The sequence below is a fragment of the Salarias fasciatus genome, chromosome 5 (genome assembly GCF_902148845.1).
Source record: "Salarias fasciatus chromosome 5, fSalaFa1.1, whole genome shotgun sequence".
Lineage (NCBI taxonomy): Eukaryota > Metazoa > Chordata > Actinopteri > Blenniiformes > Blenniidae > Salarias > Salarias fasciatus.
The window spans coordinates 3,322,252-3,339,715 of record NC_043749.1 but is presented as its reverse complement, the minus strand read 5'-3'; the positions used below and the strand labels follow the sequence as shown (position 1 = coordinate 3,339,715).

The 17,464-nt window shown below is 47.1% G+C and overlaps 1 protein-coding gene across 3 annotated transcripts in view; it reads right to left on the bottom strand.

Moving 5' to 3' along the window:
* pdzrn3b (PDZ domain containing RING finger 3b) overlaps positions 1-17,464 on the bottom strand; it is a 108,698-nt gene that overhangs the window by 7,734 nt on the left and 83,500 nt on the right. Inside the window, exon 1 of one of the 3 annotated variants that reach the window (XM_030092166.1) lies at positions 10,854-10,948. The exons of the other annotated variants lie outside the window; for them this stretch is intronic. Within the exon in view, the coding sequence (XP_029948026.1) occupies positions 10,854-10,922 (69 nt within the window). The 5' untranslated portion in view covers positions 10,923-10,948. Of the gene's footprint in view, positions 1-10,853; positions 10,949-17,464 lie in introns of those variants that run through there. 3 annotated transcript variants of the gene reach the window in all.

The following is a 17,464-nucleotide window of genomic DNA, read 5'->3' as shown; positions in this document are numbered from 1 at the left end:
ATCTCAGGGAACTCAAAACTGCCAAAACAATAGATAAATAATTAAAGTAAAAAAGCTCATCTATCTGCAGTTAATGGTTATATAATGCACTGCTTTCAGAAAACAGGGAAAATGCCTCTTTTCTGAGACGTTTGAGCACTTGCACATCAGTCTTTTGAATTTAATCGTGCTCCTCCAACACTTTGTCATGATTTACAAACATTAGGTGTCAAACGTAAGGCCTGTGGGCCAAAACTGGCTGCACTGTGGCCCGCCAAACCACTAAACAAATTATAAAAGTTTCAAAGGAGACACTGATTTGAACAAATGTATTGAGAGTGGCCAACATGACAACACTGAGACCTGAGCTGAGACAGGAGCGATGCTGCCATGAAGGACAGCGAGCGAGCGAGCGAGCGAGCGAGCCTCAAAGCCGTGCTGTCAGGGCGAGTTTGAAAACAGCAAGTTTTTCAGACTGTTTCACTGTATTCGTGACTCAGAGCGCCGACAGCCTCTTCACTTCCCGCCGTGAGCCGCGATGTTGCACATCAGCTGAGGAATACAGGCGTCTTTGTGCCGCGGCCGCTCTGCACTGCCAGGACTCCCGGGGCCACTCGGAGGCAGCGGACCACGGACAAAGCCTTTAGCCCTGCTCGAGTTGAGCCCGGGAGCTTTCTGCCTCGGCGCTCTCAATGAGGCGGCAGTGGGGGTCTCCTCCCAGCTGTGGAGGGAGGGGGGGGGTCCTCACTGCCTCCATTCACTCGGCTCACCTCTGACACGGAGCAGCACTTTGGGAGAAAACACACACACACACACACACACACACACAGCACCCCCTCCTTGAAAAAAGTACACAAAGCCTCTCCAAAGCCTTAAAGAGTGTCCACGGTTTGCCTGCTCTCAACCCCGCCACCGTCAAAAAACAAGACGACTCAATTTGCAGAGACTTTAACAGGTTCCAGAGCGTGAAGGGGGGGGGGTTGGATCGGACCAAACACTCGAGCCGTTGTTCTTGTGGCACAATGATGACTGACGTGCAGAAGTGACTCTGCCAGCGTGGAGCGCATCCTCCAGCAGGGGTCTCCGGTAAACCCATTTTAATGACAAGAGGCCAGCGCAGAGGAATACTGATTAGCTCTAAATCAAACGTCCACCGTGCCGCTGTGTGGCCAGGAATTTACACAGCTGCGTCTCTGCTAATTCACCCCCCATTCTCTTTAATTAAACCGTCACATCTGACCTCCGAAACAACCTGAAGGAACCCGTTCCCCCGGTGGAGGATTCGGCGGCTTCACACCAACTCAGACTTTCAATTTCACTTCATGTGATAGCCGTGTCAGCGCTAAGCCTGCTGGGTAATAATCAGGGGCAGCAGGGGTGAGCTGTGCCACATGTGCTGATGTGGTATCATCGTCTATGCAATGCAAATCACGATGGATTGTAATGTGTGTGTGTGTGTGTGTGTGTGTGTGTGTGTGTGTGTGTGTGTGTCTACTCATTGCCAACCTGCTGCCAAAAGCACTTACCTGCCAGTCTGCAGCCGCCGTCTGTCATTATCGCCCGAGTATTAGAGCGAATATTATGAGGCTGCCTCCAGTTCTCATTTATTCTTTATTTAATCAGGCGCTCTCATTGAAAACTGAGCTTCGCTGTTTCACCAGAAACCCCATAATGAAAAGAAACGGAGGAGATCATCAAGCCCCGAAAAAAGAAGAATGGAAACCACACGACTGGCGCCGTTTGAAACAACATCACATTTTTGGAAATGAAAGGTAGATTACTTCACAGCTAATGAGAACTGACATTATACAGCCAATGAAAGTTTGTCACATCATCTCAAAGCAACATTTGGATCTTATAAAGATTGCCAATGAGGTGTGGAATCTAACCTGTGTTGTAATACCAGCTGACACCACAAGGTGGTATGATGAGTAACATTTGATCTGAAATAAGGAGGAGGAGCTTGAGTAGCTCTGATGAAGGGACTCACCGCTGCCACCTAGTGAATGTCAAAGTCCTTCAGGGTCTGCTCAAACAGTGGAAGTGAAATCCATTTACAGCCTCACCTTTCACGTCACTGCTTCAACATGTGAACGTACGAAGCTCGCCAGATGAGTCACCCACTGTTAAAGTAAAACTAAATACATATGGAGAAGTTTGGGTTTCAGACCCCCCCTCTGAGTAACACGGGTCTATTTCCTCGTCGTCGTACCACAGAGGAGGCTTTTCAGGACGTTAAGTCCGTGTAACGCCAGTCTTTGATGCAACCATTCAATCAGCACGTAATCCTTTAATAAAGAGGAGAGGAAGATCATTAAATAGCCAGTGTTTCAGCTCCTCCGGGGGACGCAGGGAGGTGAACCGAGGGGAAACTCTGCCGGGCCGACGCCGAGGAAACCCTGGGAACCTCACTCTATAGACGGGGCAGTTTAAAGGGCCGGGCGCTCGCTACTCCTTTCTGCTCGGATACACTTCTTGGACAAATTCTGCAAAATCCCAGAGAGAGAGAGAGAGAGAGAGGCGCTGATGTGACGGAGAGCATGAAGACTTGAAGGCTTAGTTCCTTGCGTTTGAGTGGCAGTTTGAATGTAGGTCAGTCTACTTGAAAAGCGCAGTTAATCCCTCTTTTATTTCACTTTCGCCCATTCTTATAGGAAAGGAGCCCAACTTAAGCAATAGTCAATGATCCTCGGAGTGTGTTTATAAAAATCTGCACGTATTGTTGGTGTCGGTAAAAGGACAGAGGACTGTTCGTGCTGCGAGGCTCCGAAACACGGCGGTCTTTATTTACAGCGGCGTGCAAAGCTTACTGAGGATTACAGAACAAACAGGCTCAGAAAACTCCATGCCGGCTGAAACAGACAGCACTGTTTACTTTCTCCTAATCTGATTGAAACACGGGACATTGTGTTATCCATTGTTGATCAATTAAGTACCCGAGTCCCCCTCTGTTCGCTCCGCAGGGTCTAAACGAAGGTGTGGAGCGATGAACTTCATCTGACTTCACTTTAAAGCTCTTCAAAGAAAAGTCTGGCTTTGGGTGGAAAGAAGACCGTCACGGTGCGGTGCGGCTGTTTTCCTCAAAGGGAAAATATCTGTTTCAGTCACACAAAAGTAGAAAATGTGACAAAAAGCTTTGCGAGGACATCATGAAAAACCCGCCGTGACCTCGGCTCTTCAGACGAAATATGTTTGTTTCCAGAGACAAGCTTCAGTCTGATCACCCTCTTGGAAAATAAAACTCATCCAGACGTGGAACAAACCACATGTGAAAGTCTCGAGTCCCAGGTCAAGTAATAGGTCAAGTCCAGTTCAATTAACCTTATTTTCATGTGCTGTTTTAACCTTGATTCTACTTTATATCCAATTCCTTTGCTGAGTTTTAAAACAATATTCATGCCATGATCTGTTTTAAGCAGTATTACTGGTGTTTTAATTTGCGACTACGTCATTTTTGAACCCTTCATTTAGTCCGCCTCAAACAGAATTTACTCAGTTTGAGTAAAGAGTGGTTGTGTGCTGTGATTTGTATGTCTATCAGTAAATTTGAGGTTAGTTATGTACATGTAGATTTTTTTTCTGTCTCATGAATACAACACAACACTTACAAGTTCTACAATGCAGGTTTTCTGAGTCAAAACATATTTGAAAAAAAGAAAGAACCAATGAAGGCAAGAACACACGCACTATTAATATTGAACAAATCCCTGCTAAAGGCTAAATGTTCAACACGATCAAAAGGAAACGTTTTCCTTCAACATAAAGATTTTTGAGAATAATCCACAGGCACGTACAGACTTCAAAGAGCGTCATGATTAATATTTTACCTGTAACGGTCCGCGGCAGCCGTCAGAGGTCGTAAAACCATCGGCTGCCCTTTACAGGCCTCATTTGAGCGGGCAGCGTCAGCGTCTGCCCCTCGGCGCCCAGACGCACAGTTCACAGGTCGGCATATACGGCGCTCAGTCCGAAACGGTCAGGGTCGCGTCGCGCCTCATTAACTCGGTTACCTCTGTCCAGACGCACCAACACAAGGTCTGCACAGCGAACACACAGGGCTGCTCCTCCGTCAAGGTTAACAGCGCGCTGGGCTGCACGGGCGCACCGCAATCTGTCCAAGTCAGCAGAGTCAAGTCTGTTCCCTCCATGATCAAGCACAGCTGAAACTCAGGCGAAAAACCTGACGAATGTGGTGCATATACACAGGAATAACACAGCCCAGTGTTCTCTGTACGTTACATTCATAAGACTTTGATCATTACCGTAATAATGGCGTCCTGGGAAACATTCAGAGCAATCAGGGTACAATGGGAAAGGCATGCTGAGGCATATATAGAGCATATAATGTAGTGGCAATAAAATAACATTTATTGGTCTTTATGAGCTGAAACATTGGGTTTACGAGGGCAGGTGGGTCAAACATGAGGCCCGTGGGCCAAAACTGGCCCGCAAGAAGCTCCAATCTGGCCCACCAAACCTGTGTTTTCTGCAGTCAGTGTTTGATTTCGTGAGAATACAGACATAGTACTCCACGTCACAACCAGGAAAAGCTTTAAGTTGAAACTTAACGGTTATTATGGCACAATTTTACCAGTCGGGTCCAGACGACGCGCTGCATGTGACCCCTGAACTAAAATGTGTTTGACACGTTTGGACTACATCACCAACGTACTCTAACTGACCTTTGTTGTTAGTTAGATAATTTTCTACTAAGCGTCATTATTCAGTAAATAATGCAGAGTTCAGAACATATTTCAAAGCTGAAATCATAAAACTGCTGGAACAGCAGTTTGACATGAATTGTTCGGGCTCGTTTCTAATCCAACACCCTCATGTCCAAGTCAGCAAATCACGTGAGAACTTGATCCTCTGAGAACTATAAAGAAATAATAAACTTGTTGGGAATTAATGGGAATAATGCTGGCATGTTGAGGAACAAAGTGGAAAATAAGCCTGATCGCTCGGCGGTGAGACTGGATCGCCGCTGTCTGGCTCGCGGCTGTTGTGTCGTATTGTCGGGATCTGGTTACGTCTCTGTCGTCCTCCCCGTCATTTGCTCTGGACTGGCGGTCAGTCAGCCCCCCCACCTCCTCCTCCCAGCGCTCCCCTGTGTGGGCCGGCCACCTGCTCCGGTGTTGAACAGATGTGACGGCGCACCGGGTCTGATCTGGGCCGTTATTAAAGACACACAGTGTCAGGCTCCAGCGGGAGCGCTCCCGGCCGCCGAGCCCTGCTTTTGTCTCTGTACGCCGGCGGTGTCAAGCCTCATTACGGTGGTGGTGGTGGTGGTGGTGGGGGTGTTGGGGGGAAGGGGGGGTGTTGGCCGCGGGGAGGACTGGCTGGATGAAGAACTCTCTTGTAGAGATATTTCCATTTCATTTCTCTGTCAGTCCGGTCCAGGAGACGTCACACTGCGACCATCTGGCGTTGTGACAACTTGGCTTCTTGGGCCGAGCGTGACGTCTTCGCGGCCCTTCAATCAGAAATCTGCCTAATTAGCGGGGAAAGCTTCGGCAGGGGGGAAATGTTCCTGCGGGCTAATTTCTAAACTTCTGTTGCTCGTGCGGATCAATGGAGTTTGCTTTACGGTGCTGTTCCTCTGCGGGGAAGACGGCACGGAAAGAAAAAGAAATGAAGCGAGGACCTGAGAGCTCGGCATACGGCGGATTGGAGACTCGAACAATAGTCCAGATCGGTTCAGCGTGGATCAGAGTCCTCAATAGCCAGTTTGTGCCGAGGCTCTAATTAAGCTCGGGGTCTTCTAAGAAGCGCAGCGTGGCGCCGCAGCCATTACAGAGCGCTTCTGGAGAGATTAGGAGCCCTCGGACTGTCAAACAGAGTTTCCAAGGCCTCTGCGCGAAAGTCCCCGACAAAAGCGGGCCGGCTTACAGCTCCGCATGGCGCTTACCTTGAGCTTTGAAGATCGGGCCGAGGGGCTCGCCGCTGTCAGGAGGGTCAAGTTTAAAAGGGGAGCGACGGGCTCGCCGCCGAGCAGGCTTTTAATGATCAGAACAAAACGGGGAAAATGCTTCTCCAGAACGCCGGCTTGGCTGAGTTTAATAGACCTTAACCATGTTTGATGTCTAGCGCGGCTCTGTTGACACAAGTACACAGGCACAAATGTGCAACTCCTCGGAGACGATAAGCCGATACCAACAACTGAATAAATAAATTCCATCAAAAGACGCCAACTAGCCAAGAGATTCTGCCAGGACTGCTGGAACGCCTCCAGGTAGGGGCAGAAAAAAACCGAGCGATGCGCAGTCTGTTGACTTTTAGAAAACAGCGCTAAACCATATTTTTCATGGGTCTCAACACGGGAGTTAGAGTTAAGGTGCTTAATGAACTGGAAAGATTTCAAGTGTTTGTAGATTATTAGGTCCTTGGAGAGAGGAGAGCGGGCAACGTGCCAGCGTCTCTGATCAGGAGGATATGAATGTACTATCAGTGCAGCGGAGGGAGGGAGGGAGGGAGGGAAAAAAGACTTCCCCGACTCCCCCCCGGAGGTACAAGCTGGGGATTTGCTCACACATATTTCATTCATCACCATCTAACACAGCACCCAGAAGAGCACAGGATAGACTCTGCATATTCATTAAATGCAATGGTTTATGTATGAGTGACCAGACAGTAGAATCCAGCCGCCGTCTCCTCGTGGGTAATGAGCTCGCAGACCAAAAACACAGCAGTTCAAGCCCGGATAAAGACGTTCGACGGCCAAGCTTCGATATCTTTTATAGACAGCAGAGGAAATCTGAAGATCTGTCTGCAGGAAATGGGATGAAGCGGAGCAGGCGGCACAGCAGGTCATCATACAGATGTTCATTTCGCACGCTGCGCTCTGTGCCCTGAACAACTGGATCACTTCTTTCCCCAACGCCATTCATCACCAAGAGAAAATGCCTTCTGTTTTTGCTGGAATAGCATTAATCTGAGCAGTCGGACTGAAAAACTGAATCATCGCCTCAGACGTTTTTCACGCCGCCTTTCGGCGCTTATTGTGTGTGACAGCCGTAACTCTGAGCCGTTTGACAGATCCCATCGCTGCTTCATCTCTGCAGTGAAGACAGCGGAGAAGCCATAAACTGTTTTTTTTTTTTCTTTTGTGGTTCTGAATTTATTTCTTCAGCGGCGGCCAAACAAGTCACCGGAGCCACGGCTCAAGAAACTTGAGTGCAGTTAAACTGGACCAAAAAACACCTCCAGGGCCGACTGTGAAACTGTCACCACAAACACTGAAAATCCTCACTACAGCCTTGGCGGTAATTGCTGAGACCGCTCGACAGCAGTTCTCGCCTCGGTTAAAAATCAAAGCTGTCACGACCAAATGGTCCAATCTTCTGGATGAAAAAATACAGGCTATGTACACAATATCGACCGCCTCGGACGGAACAGAAATATCTCTGTGGCTCCGGAACCTGTGGTTCAGGCCCGTTTACAACGCAACATGTGAAAACACTCAGGTTTTTGCGTTTTCGTTTCAGAAAAAGTTTTGCGTTTACACAGCGACATTTTGAAAACGGTGTGAGTTTACACTGAATTCGATGTAGTTAGCACGTCGGGCCATGAGTTGGCACTGTTGGCTGTTTTCATAATGAACTCATACCCACCCATGAAAACAACAATACACTCCAAACATGAACAATGCTGAGCAGACAGACGTTCGTATGGACAGATGACAGAGTCAGAGGTCGTTCGCAACTCTCAAACTGCCAAGTTCCAGGAGAATGTAGGCTGAGGGTCAAGACTCTCTTGAGGAAAATGATGGTCTTATTGTCCATTTTCTGGTGCATGTACAGAAAATGTATGTGTAGTAATAGATTGCCACGAAAGTTGCTTTATTTTCCTTGTTTCCATGGTAAAAGGGACTTTAGGACTGAAGAAACTGGATTGAAGGTTTTTATCGTCACTGTTTGAAAAACAATGAAATTCAGTTTGGCGCTCACCATATCAGCAGGTTTAAAGAATGGATAATGTAAAGTAGCAGACACAGATAGATATTGCGCTGATGTTGAAAGCCGATCAATATAATCTAACTGATGAGCCACACTGGCAGTAAACGTGTCCAAACCAGAGCAGAAACTGCTTCTATCGGATCTCTGGGAGTTAAAACGATAAATTTACAAGCTGATTATTTTCACTTCTCGGAAGTTTCAGGCTCCTGGTTTTCATTTATATCATCAAGTGACCTTCAGCTTAATAGTTCTGGATTTCTTGACTGTTGGTTAAAAACCACAATTGACATTTAAAGACTTTGGCTCGAGAAAAGGGTCACTGACATTTTCAATATTTTCTTTTCTTTTTTTTTTTTTGGCGTGTTGATGAAAACGGTTGTTCGGGGTTTCCTCTCGCTTTTCCAAGACGCTTTACTGCTGCAAAACGGTGATTTCGACTGCGATGACGCTGACTTTCCGCTCAGTGTTGCTAAAGGAGAAGCTCAGATAGGTGCAGGCGGCTGTCGGGACGAGCTGAGTGAGGCGAGTACGCCGCTGTCCCGCCGCTCCGGCTTGACTGACAGGCAGGACCGGCGTGTGAGCGGAGCAGAACAAAGGCGCCGACAGCTTTTCCCCACGCACCATATTTTGGCTGTTATCTGCAGTCGGCTGGGGGTGGGGACGTCTCAGACTTCTGACCCCAACATTAGCACACATGATCCATTTTTTCCAGCAATGCCGCAACATCCCTTTTCTCTTTCGGATAACCAAAACCTTTTGGCCTGTTTTTCTTCAAAAAGAGACCAGATCAAAGCCCAAACTACTTAGAGACGCGATGTTAGACCCCCTGTTATCAATCTCTCTCTTTTAGGGGAGAATAATGAGCAAGATCCACAGAAAGCCTGATCATTATGTTCATTTAAGCTAACAACAAGCCACCCGGCACCCTGTGCAGTAAATGGAGACGTAATTTGGAGTGATAGGAGGATAACAGTTGGCTGGGGTCCATGATGGATGAAAAGAGAGGAGAGAGAGGAGACCGGCTACAGAAACCAGTCCTCAAAGACTGTCAGAGTCGCACACTGTCTGCTGTCAGACGGGTCACTGTTTTCACTCATTAGACCGGACTGGCACTCCAGTCCAAACACTCTGAGATGAACAAACCCGCTCTGCGAGTGTGTCGTCTCAATTAAAGTTGACACGGCAGCAGAGCCTGCTCAGAGCGGAGGAAAAACCCGGCATGCTGGAGGTTTTTGTTCTCTGGCACCGCGTTGCCAATCACAGAGCAAATCATGTCCAGACGACTCCTGCAATGAGGGAAAACGGCGACATCTCAACCTGACACATGAAACATCTGAAGGTGAGTTCAGACAGAGTTCATCTGAGGGCATGTTAAGCACCAGAAACACATCAAATCATGAAACGATATGCATTAAACAACATAAATTTGCATAAAAGATCAACATGTTATTCCAGCTAACAAGCATGATGTATTCTCCTCATTCATTCGTCTGAATCTGTCACTGCGATGCCATTTGGAAATGAAACTGAAATGAAACCTTATAAACAACTACAATAAGAGGAAATACATTGATTGAAAACAAATATGTCCTCAATAAAATCTGGTTTCTTCAATAGATTTGGGCATAAACCATCATTGCTCCTCCAAAGTCATGAGTTTCTGACATTTTTGTATCATCATGCTACATTGGAAACAGTGATTTTCAAACCTCTTTTCAGCTAGAGACATTTTATTTATTTATTTGTTTGTTTTTACTTATTTCCCATTTTTAAATAATAAAAAAAACAACATTTAATGTAACTTAAAGTCATACGCATCAGGCTTTCCAAATATTAGGCTCACATTTCTTACCTAGTTACATCTCTTTTTCCGTCTTGTCATACCAGCTGTAGACACTAGAGGTCAGGATTCAAGTGACGATGAGTCAAAATCTTTTCAGAAAAAAGTGGAAAGGACTCCAAGTTTCCTCAACATGCTCCGTCCTCTTCATCTTTCTTATGTTTAACAGCAGAGGTTGAAACAAATGAGAAGTTAGTCGTTTTACAGCCCAGCACAATCAAATAAATTCTAATTTTTCATAGCAGGATGCAACCACTGTGTTTTCATCTGTTTCATAATCTTAATCGCTTTAGCTTCCAAATCGCCTCGTTTTAATGTATTTTCCTCATTGCCAGGTAAAACACTGTGAATTAACTCGTGTCTGAACTCAAACAAGTCTGTGCTGAGAAACTCAATGAGTTTCTGACGGCCTGAAAGTGAAGAAAAGCAGCGCTTTTGAAAGCCAGCAGCGGGGCTGTTTTGTTTCTTTCAGAAAGAGTCGGTCAGCTGTTTCAACAATACATCCTGGGCGCATTCAAGTGTTTCTCAGAAGTCACTTAAAGGTGGTGAACAGCGTGAAAACACTCCCCCCCCCCCCCCCCCCCCCCCCCCCCCCCACACACACACACACACACACGTGTTAATGATGCATCTGTAACATGCCCGCTCTTTCTCTGGACGGAAAGAAAATGTGCAGCACAAGCGCCCGAACGTTAAACATAAACTTCAGTCAAAGTCAAACGGGGGTTAAAGCTGGCGAAGCCCTGAGTCAGCATTCAGCCCCACAATGAGGAGGTGGGCTGCAGCGAGCAGACACAGTGAGGGAGCTGTCACCTCTTCATCACCCCCCCTCCTCCTCATCCTCCTCCTTTAAAGCAGCGGCCCGCCACCTCCCGCTGACCCCTGTGGCCAGAGTTCAGGCCGCTCCGGCCGGCAAACACTCCGACTCCCGCTCAGCCACCATCTACTCCCGAACGCACTCCAGCAAGTCCAGCAGACAGCGGAGAGGACCGGGGCGCTCGCCAGGAGTGGGAGCAACAAAAACTAGAGAGAAAAGTTTGAAAGTTGCCCCGGAGCGGTGGAGAAGCGGGTCACGGTACCTGGCAGACTTCATAGAGCAGCTTGTATTGTTCCTCAGGCTTCTGCAGGGTACAGAGGCTGCATCCCATGGTGGAGGAGATCACAGCATCCAGGCAGGTGGACGTCCGCTTCCCCCCCCTCCTCCTCCTCCGTGAGCCGTCCGTCCGTCCGTCCGTCCGGCGCTGCCGTTCTCCCGCGGCTGCTGGCCGGGACTGCCTTGTGTGGCTGCGTCCCTGCGCTCAGCCTGCTCGCTCGCCGCCCCCCACCCCTTTCTTCTGCTGCCTCCCCTCACATGCTCCCTCCTTCCCTCCTCTGTCTGCTCTCTGCTGAAGCTTTTGGCAGACCGGTGCCCGGGCTCGGTTAAATACCCCCCCCCCCCACCCCCCACCCCTCATGTTTATTAAGCAGCCGCTCATTGAATATTCATGAGGCGGAGGGCAGGTCACCAGCGAGGGTTCACATGGAGTCCTCTCAATCAGAAGGCATCGTCGGATCTTTTGTCAGTGACGGAGAGACAAATCTGCTCATTTTGACTTTGAGTTGGAAATCCAGAGCGTCCCTCGTGTGCGACAGGAGGACATATCTGTCCTCTGCAGCCGTACGGCTCTCCATCCTGCCTGTGACCTCTGGCGCTCCAACACACTGCGCATTCTCTCCCCGTGTCGTCCATCTCCCAATACACAAACTCCCGAGCCAGAGCAAACAAATAAAGCAGATAAATATTTATGCAGGCCCTCCCCTGCGCGGCCAGACAAACTTCTGCCCCGGCGACATGCAGCGAGTTCCCGGGGTCCTTGACGGCGCCCGCAGCCCCGCCAGCGTGCAGCGGATGTGGCTCCATAAGCCAGACCTGGCATCTGTCCTGTTGTTTGCTCAAGCATCGAGCAGCCAGACACAGATAAATGTCCGTCAGGGGCAACAAGAAGGGCAAACAACACTGTGGGTCACAGTCTGATCACACTCCAGCTTCAGACATGGAAAACATTTCCCCCGGCATTGTCACGGCTTCACGTAAACATTCTTTCTTTTTGTTCATTGAGTCACTTCTTGGTTGGTGTTTGCCATGTTATCAGTCCAGTGTTTTCACATTTTGCCTGCTTTGGTCCAGGATTACGCACCTCTGTCCATGTAAACAGGAAAAAGTAACTTTCATTGAATACGCCCACACCGGCTGCAGTCAATAGTTTCAGTGAGTGGATTAACAATGATGGACTCCAGCCTGCTGCTTAGACTGTTAACTCTTCTATTTTTATCTCCCTTAGTAACATTTACTAACACATCATCTGCATAAGCTGAGACACATTTTTTTTATATTATTAGATATAAAAAATAATTAATTAAAATGGACCATTTAAACCCCGAGCACCGTTGTTGTGTAAACGGACATTCAGAACTCAATGAAACTTTTACATTTTCACGAGAGAGCATTGTGTAAATGGAACCTGAATCACCTGCGAGTTGAGCTGAGTGGGGTAGTTTGTCAAATTTGGTGAAGCACGAAATCTTCAGAGAACTCAAACCACGACAACACAGCAGTTCCTCTAGAGGTTAAAACTGCATCATCGCTGCCGGTTTCCTCATGTGAACCTGTTCTCAGTGCACATTATGAAGAATCGCTTCCATTAAGGCCATAAGCTGCATATCTGGTTAGATTTCGTGGCAGGCGGTAGAGGCGGCGGCGGTGTCCTGAGGGAATGACTCTGAATCTGGGTGATAGCGGTACTTCCTGCCGCCAGATGTGTCCCCTGATCCCTATCTACGGCTCAGCCTGCAGACGGCTGCTTTATTAGCGGAGCTCGCAGCTCTTCCAGTCAAATGTCAAGCAAATCCTATGTTAATTTTTGTCAAATGCCACAGAAAACACAAGGTGAAAGCCGAACTCGGTGAGGGGAAAACTAGGAATGATTATGCACCAAGGTGACTGTGTAATGAGAATTTGATTTGGAAGGGTTTTATGATGCAGGATTTTCCATTCCATTCACTTCCACTTTATTCTTGTTTAATAGCGTGATTTATGTATCGAGAAAACACCCTCAAGCTTCAGTCAAACTTCTTTTCTTTTTAAAATGAATTTTATCCAAATTTCCAATTTCTATTCCGCTTCCCAAGTTTCTAATTTACATAAGAACACTCAGAGGGGGATTTGGCGAACAGCATTACCTTCTCCAATTAATCTCCACATTTGATTTCTGGCTTTTGAAATATTTGACTGAAGCATTGTTTTTCTCCCACGGCCTTGAAAACAACTAAATAAATTAATTAAAACAGAAACGCAAGGAAGATGGATGGAAGTAAGTGGGATCCTTAAGAGGAAGACGGAGTGATGAAGACAAAGCGTTGCCTGGGGCCAATTCGTGAAGTTATCTGTGTGAATTGAACAATTGTTCACGATGAAGTGTGGGACGTCCTCGTCAGGCTCCGCTATTGGCTCCAAACTTTCATCCAGCGTAGCATGAAAACTAATTCTCCGCTCACATTAGTCGTACTGCTGAGCCCCGGGGCTGGGATCAGTGGAGAGTTTTAGCCGGCGCTCTCGCCTGGCTAATCTTTCTTTCACACTGAGATTATCCCATTCACAAAGTCAAAACGGAGACGGCGCTCCGATACCAACAGCCGCACTGAAGGTTATGGCGTCTGTGGCGGGATGGGGCGGGGGGTGGGGGGGTGAATGTTAATGGACGATCAGCGCGGGAAAGTGACTCTCCATCATCTAGTTGGGAGATTTCATTATATTTCTCCCCACACACACACACACACACACACACTCAGCTTTCACTCATTACTGGTCCAGACGTGACACAGTGTCAGAGCCTCCTGTGTCAGTGGGTTTGAGATCAAACTGTAGTAATCTCATGTGGTTTGTTATAATAAACATCGTTTCATTTCTGTTTTTTCTGAAAGGAGACAACAGGGCTAAAGGTGCCCACATCCCCGACCAATTACCACGGATCCGGCGTGTTTGATCTACGCTCCGCCGGCTCATTCATATTCATGGGGCGGCTGCCTGGTGCTGTGTGAACGTCCCACTGGGCCCAGTTTAAGAGTCGTGACTTTATGTAGAGCCACAGTGGGATCAGGTGGCGGCGGCGGCGGCGCACACCCTCCCCGTGTGGTTTACACCTCTATAACGCATCGTCTCGCCTCCCTGTGGGACGCGGCATTCTACTATAAGTTAAGGAACTGTCAGTTTCACCACGAGCATCAGATGAGGCTTAAGGTCACAGCGAGGGCTGCAGATGATTAGCATCCTGTGTCACTGACTCAGAAACGTCAGAGAGGGGATCTGAACGCTGAGCTTTTAGCTGCTCAATTAGCTCAAGCAACAGTCTGCACTCCAACAATGTCAATTAAATACAGAGAAAACAAGGATGTAGCCAGTAGGGCGAGTAAACTCTTGAAAAAATTATTTAATTTGTTGAAATGAACTAAATTATTCCTTAAAAGGGATTTTCAGTCTTGTTGAACATTCCTTTTGAGAATCAACCAGGTTCAGTAACAGTTTTTTCAAAACATATTTCTTATAAGTAATGGACACAACAGGACTCTGAGACCTGAGCAGAGATACCATGATGCTGCCACGAAAGACAGCTACCAAACTGGCCTCAAAGCCAAGCTGTCAGGGTGACTTTACAAAAATATACATAATGCAACAGCTATAAGAGAAGTTTTTTTTTTTAGACACTTTGGAGTGTTTTTCACTCCACTTTCAGTCTTCACTTTGTTTCTTGTACATCAAATTCGATCTGCCTGCAACTACATCTCACATCGACATGAGTTGCTGTTTCTTTGCCTTTTGTAAGTTAGAAACTATGACTCACTACACCATCTAGTGGTAGCAGTTGGTATTACATGGTTGTAAGTGCATAGCTTTGCTTGATAAATCTGTTAAACATTGCTGTATCAGAATGATTTGTGACTTTTTTCCCCCCAACTGGTGATATTTCATTATATAGCAAACAGATGTTCATTAAAAAAGTGAATATAGTCAAACTAAATCCTAAATGCATTTCTTAAAATTATGAGACCGCTCAGTAAACATATGAGGACACAGTGTTAAACAAAACGCATGACTGTTTCTCTCACTGTCTCACTGTCCCATCCCCTGGTATGTACCGGTGCGTAACCCGATCGGATTTATCTCTCGGTCATCAGACCATTAAAGGGATTTCTTAAAAGTGGATTTCACAGAATGTGGAGAGAAAGTCTGAAGAAGGTGACGACGTGGCTACATGCACAGTAACTGGACACTGATGGCTGAGGGAGATATATGAAGGAAAAAGCAGCGCGTCCAGGTCCGACTGCGGGACTCTAATGCACCGTCCAGACGGCAGGATGGGGAGGAGGGCGGAGGGAAGGAGGGGGGCAGATGGGGAACGATACAGCGCTGGGGGAAAACTCAATTGGCTGCATATTGTAAATCCATGAGAAGGGTCGTCTGGTTGTATAGAGTGTCATCGTGTTGTGCGACAGTCGGAGGCTGAATTCAGGTGGCCTCATGCTACTTGAGGTCAGGAGGAACTTTTCCACTGTCCTCGACCGTTGGCGGTTTTGTAATGAGAAACCACAATATGCTGACTGACATAAACAACAGGAAGCTCCAATTTTCCCTTTTCCAACGTGACCGGCTTCAAGAGAGCCTTCAAGACGCCTGAGGCGAAGGGGACCACGTCAGCGCCAGGACACCTTTAATACATCATTATAACGATGAAAGCTTTGCGTTTATGATGGGCCAGTACATAATCAATACATTGATTCTGTCTGGTTGCTCTCCAGAAAACAGGAGACCTGATAACATCTGAATTATGACGTGCTGGTAAAACATGCAGTGACAAAAAACTTAACAATGGAAGTGACATTAAATAGGCAAAAAAATAAACAGCTTTATTGGAAAATGATTAATGAGCTTTTATTTTACCTTTAAATGTCAACACTGTCAGATGGTTTGAACAGTCTGTATTTTAATGACATTATTATTTTTCAAGGGACACAAGTCTCCTAAATAAGTTGCTTCTGTGTTTTATATGACCATAAAGTCTCAAGATTGAAATTAGAAGCATGTGGAATTTACAGAGATAAGAATAGAACAGGAGAAATTAGTATTCTGTCAAAGACTTTACACACAAAGAAAAAGAAAATATAACCATACTGATAAATAAATTCTGGAAGAACTACTGGATTTTACAGATTTCATTTGAAAACTCTGATGTGTCGACCAAATGCCAAAGTTTCTCAGTCAGTTCTGTACCTAGTTTTAGTCTCAACACAGAATCCAGGCAAGGGTTGTGTGGCTCAGATATTCAAACTCGAGATCAGACAAAGACCTTCAGGAAAGTTCCGGCAACCTTTCCCCAAACTTCCTTCCAATCCCAACACGACCCGCTGGTCCTGCTACGACTCAGTGTCGGCCGGAAAGTTTCAGAGCTTGTTGAGAACAACAGTGAGAGTCAACCAACGCTCACACAAAACCCCTGATCGTGCACGCTCCCCTGACATGAGAAAAGACATGAAAAACGAACTCAACCATGACTGTGATTCTCCACCAAAATCTGCCTCTCCACACCTCCACGCGTCTGCGGCTTCGGCTCTCAGACCATCCCTGTAATCTGCAGAGGATATGCGAGCCTGGAGGAGGGCGGAATGCCACCGACAGCGCTAATGGAGACGCCAGATGACCGGGCGGGAAGCGCCGAGCGGGAGCCAGAGCAAACGCCGGGGACGTTTGAAGAAGGTGCGAAGTAGGAGGAGAAGACAGACACAGGAGACGGAGGACAAACCCGCAGCGGGGGGACGGGGGAAGAAACTGAAACTGAAATGTGTGGAGGAGTTTAATGAGTCTCCGGTTCCTCTCAACTGTACCGCCGGGGCCCGGGCGTGCAGCGTGTAGGTGGGTGTGTGCGTGTGTGTGTGTGTGTGTGTGTGTGTGTGTGTGTGAGCACCTCTGAAACACTGGGCTGTGCATAATTTATCAGACAGCTGTCAGCTTTGTACTCCTATTTACTCTGTGAGGCAGATCCTGTGCCAACAGGGACGGCAGCCAGCAGGAGCGACAGCCACCCAAACTGTTTAATTGGAGACTCAAACAACTAATAATGCCATCAGCGTCTCTTCAGTGTAATTATCCAAGTATGAGACCATGTTAACAGGACTGACATGTTTGAATACACCTTTTCGCATACAGCTACCCTGCTCCCACACGGGGTATTTGCTCCCTTTAGTCAACCTGCTGCTTTTTCTGTGCTCCTAATGCCGTCCCTTCCATTATCAGCAGCCTGATGGTAAAAAGCACATCATTTTGCTCTGGACTGTGTAAAACCAGTTTTTTGTTTTTTTTTCCAGAGCTTGGATAAACAGCCTCAGGCATTTGTTTTGGGGTAGTCATCCAGGTTGGCTCACACCAACTCCATAAAAGCAATTATCAGGTTTTTTTTTTTTTTTTTGAGAGGGGTGGAGTGTGTTCACCAAAACCAAGATCTGCGCCGGTCTGCCAAACGTCTGGAAAGATCCACCAGTTTTCCCAAAGAAAGCTTCTGTTAAGTTTTCCACATAAAAACAAAACATCACTCACAATATGCGAGTGGCGAAGGAGCATAAAGGACGGCGTTCTGGCTTCCGACACAAAGCGGAGGCCGGT